The 1,572-nt window shown below is 50.1% G+C and overlaps 1 protein-coding gene across 1 annotated transcript; it reads right to left on the bottom strand.

Moving 5' to 3' along the window:
* Positions 1-432: 432 nt before the first annotated feature.
* LOC108359692 (uncharacterized) lies at positions 433-1,276 on the bottom strand. The gene is made up of 2 exons (XM_017611664.1): positions 948-1,276; positions 433-886 (listed from the first exon to the last, which is right to left on the bottom strand). Exons 1-2 carry the CDS (start codon positions 1,220-1,222, stop codon positions 433-435), a joined length of 729 nt encoding a protein of 242 aa, XP_017467153.1. The 5' UTR covers positions 1,223-1,276.
* Between the last annotated feature and the right edge of the window lie 296 nt (positions 1,277-1,572).

The raw sequence follows: 1,572 nt of genomic DNA on the forward strand, positions 1-1,572 counted from the left end.
TCTTTCTGCTGCTTGGACCACCTCCTCGTCTGTAACCGTTGGTGCTTCCATTCCCTCCGGTTTCTCTGCTTGCGGTCGCCGACCTCCTGGCGTTTGCACAGGGAAGAGAGTTTGCACGACGTCTTTTAGGAGGGTGGGACAGGTTGGTGCCTGGCCTTTACCACCTTTTATTTTCTTCATGACCACCTTGTAGGCATCACCCCATGGGTTTTCGTCCACCTTTTCGCAGAGCTCCTTAAAGCAGCTGGTTTTGCTGCTTTTGATGGCTTTTTTAAGGTCACTTCGCTTCTTTTTGAACGCCTCGCGCAGCACGGCATGTTCCATCGAGCCACGGTTCCTTTGACACAACCGCCTCGCCTTATGACACTCACCCCTTATGGCCTGGATTTTTTCGTTCCACCAGTACGCCGGCTGCCTGAGAGAGCCGTGTTTTCACCTGCACATAGCACCGTCGCAGGCTTTACTGATGTGCCTCACCAGTGTTTCAGCCTGGAGCTCAGTGTTATCCTCAGTGGCCATTTCCTCATCCAGCACGAGTCTGAAGAGCTCTTCATCCAGAGTCTCTACCTTCCAGCCCCTCGTTTGCACCTTCCTGGAGATCGCCCTTTGTCGGCTCTGTGCACAATTCCCTAGCTCCATCATGATTGCCAGATGGTCACTGCTCGTATAGAGGTCCGACACCTTCCAGCTCGTTGAGCGCACCAAGGAACTACTAGCGAAAGTAAAGTCAATCACCGAGCCTCGACCATTCTTCTCAAAGGTATTTTTGTTCCCCGAATTCAGAAGCACCGCATCAAGTACCGAAAACGCCTTTAGTAGTGCATCTCCCCGCCTGTTTGTGTGGACGCTACCCCATTCCACTGCCCATGCATTGAAGTCCCCTGCTTAACGTTCATTGTGGTGGTCCGGACTTGTTGAACCAAACTGTCTAGGATGTTCTCGTATTCATACTTGGTGGTATGTAGCAGCTATAAAAGTTAAAACCGTCTACCTTCGCTCGTGTGTAGTAGCTTTTACCAAGCAGCGGCTTTTCTTGGAAAGCTTTTCCTCCGCATGTCCATATTGCAGCTTTGCCTGTGAGGTCCGATATCCATGCTCCACTGTCTATATTTTTATACTGCTCGCTGATTATTGCTATGTTAACCTTCTCCTCGTACACCGTTTGCCTGAGCAGCTCTTGCGCTGCTTCGCAGTGGTTGAGATTCAACTGCATGACTCTCATTTTCTTGATTTCTTGCACGCCTCCTGGTATAGCGGACACCTCCAACTACCTATCTGGTGCTCTGTGTTCTTTCTTCCCTGGTTTTTGCATGCTCTGCAGTGTGGCTTTTTGTCGCAGGCTTTCGCAAAGTGTCTATTTTCTCCACATTTTAGGCAGCATTGACTTCTGTCTTCCGCGTTTTTGCAGTCTCTCGCTATATGGCCATATTCCAGGCACCTGAAGCATTTTTTGGGGTTCGGTTTCTCCCTTACTCTGCACACAACCCATCCTATCTTTATTTTCTGCGCGTCAAGAAGTAATCTTGCCTCCTGCGCTGGGAGATTTACCACCGCGGTTTGTGTGCCCGCATA

Source organism: Rhagoletis zephyria, unplaced genomic scaffold (genome assembly GCF_001687245.7).
Source record: "Rhagoletis zephyria isolate East Lansing unplaced genomic scaffold, Rhagoletis_zephyria_1.1 Rzeph_scaffold_00437, whole genome shotgun sequence".
NCBI lineage: Eukaryota > Metazoa > Arthropoda > Insecta > Diptera > Tephritidae > Rhagoletis > Rhagoletis zephyria.

What these genes read in the sequence shown, in the direction of transcription:
- LOC108359692 (XM_017611664.1), bottom strand. Translation starts at nt 1,222, where the DNA reads ATGAGAGTCATGCAGTTGAATCTCAACCACTGCGAAGCAGCGCAAGAG. An exon ending in TGCTACATACCACCAAGTAT is followed by an intron (nt 887 to 947) that starts GAATACGAGAAC and finishes CAATGAACGTTA; the next exon opens with AGCAGGGGACTTCAATGCAT.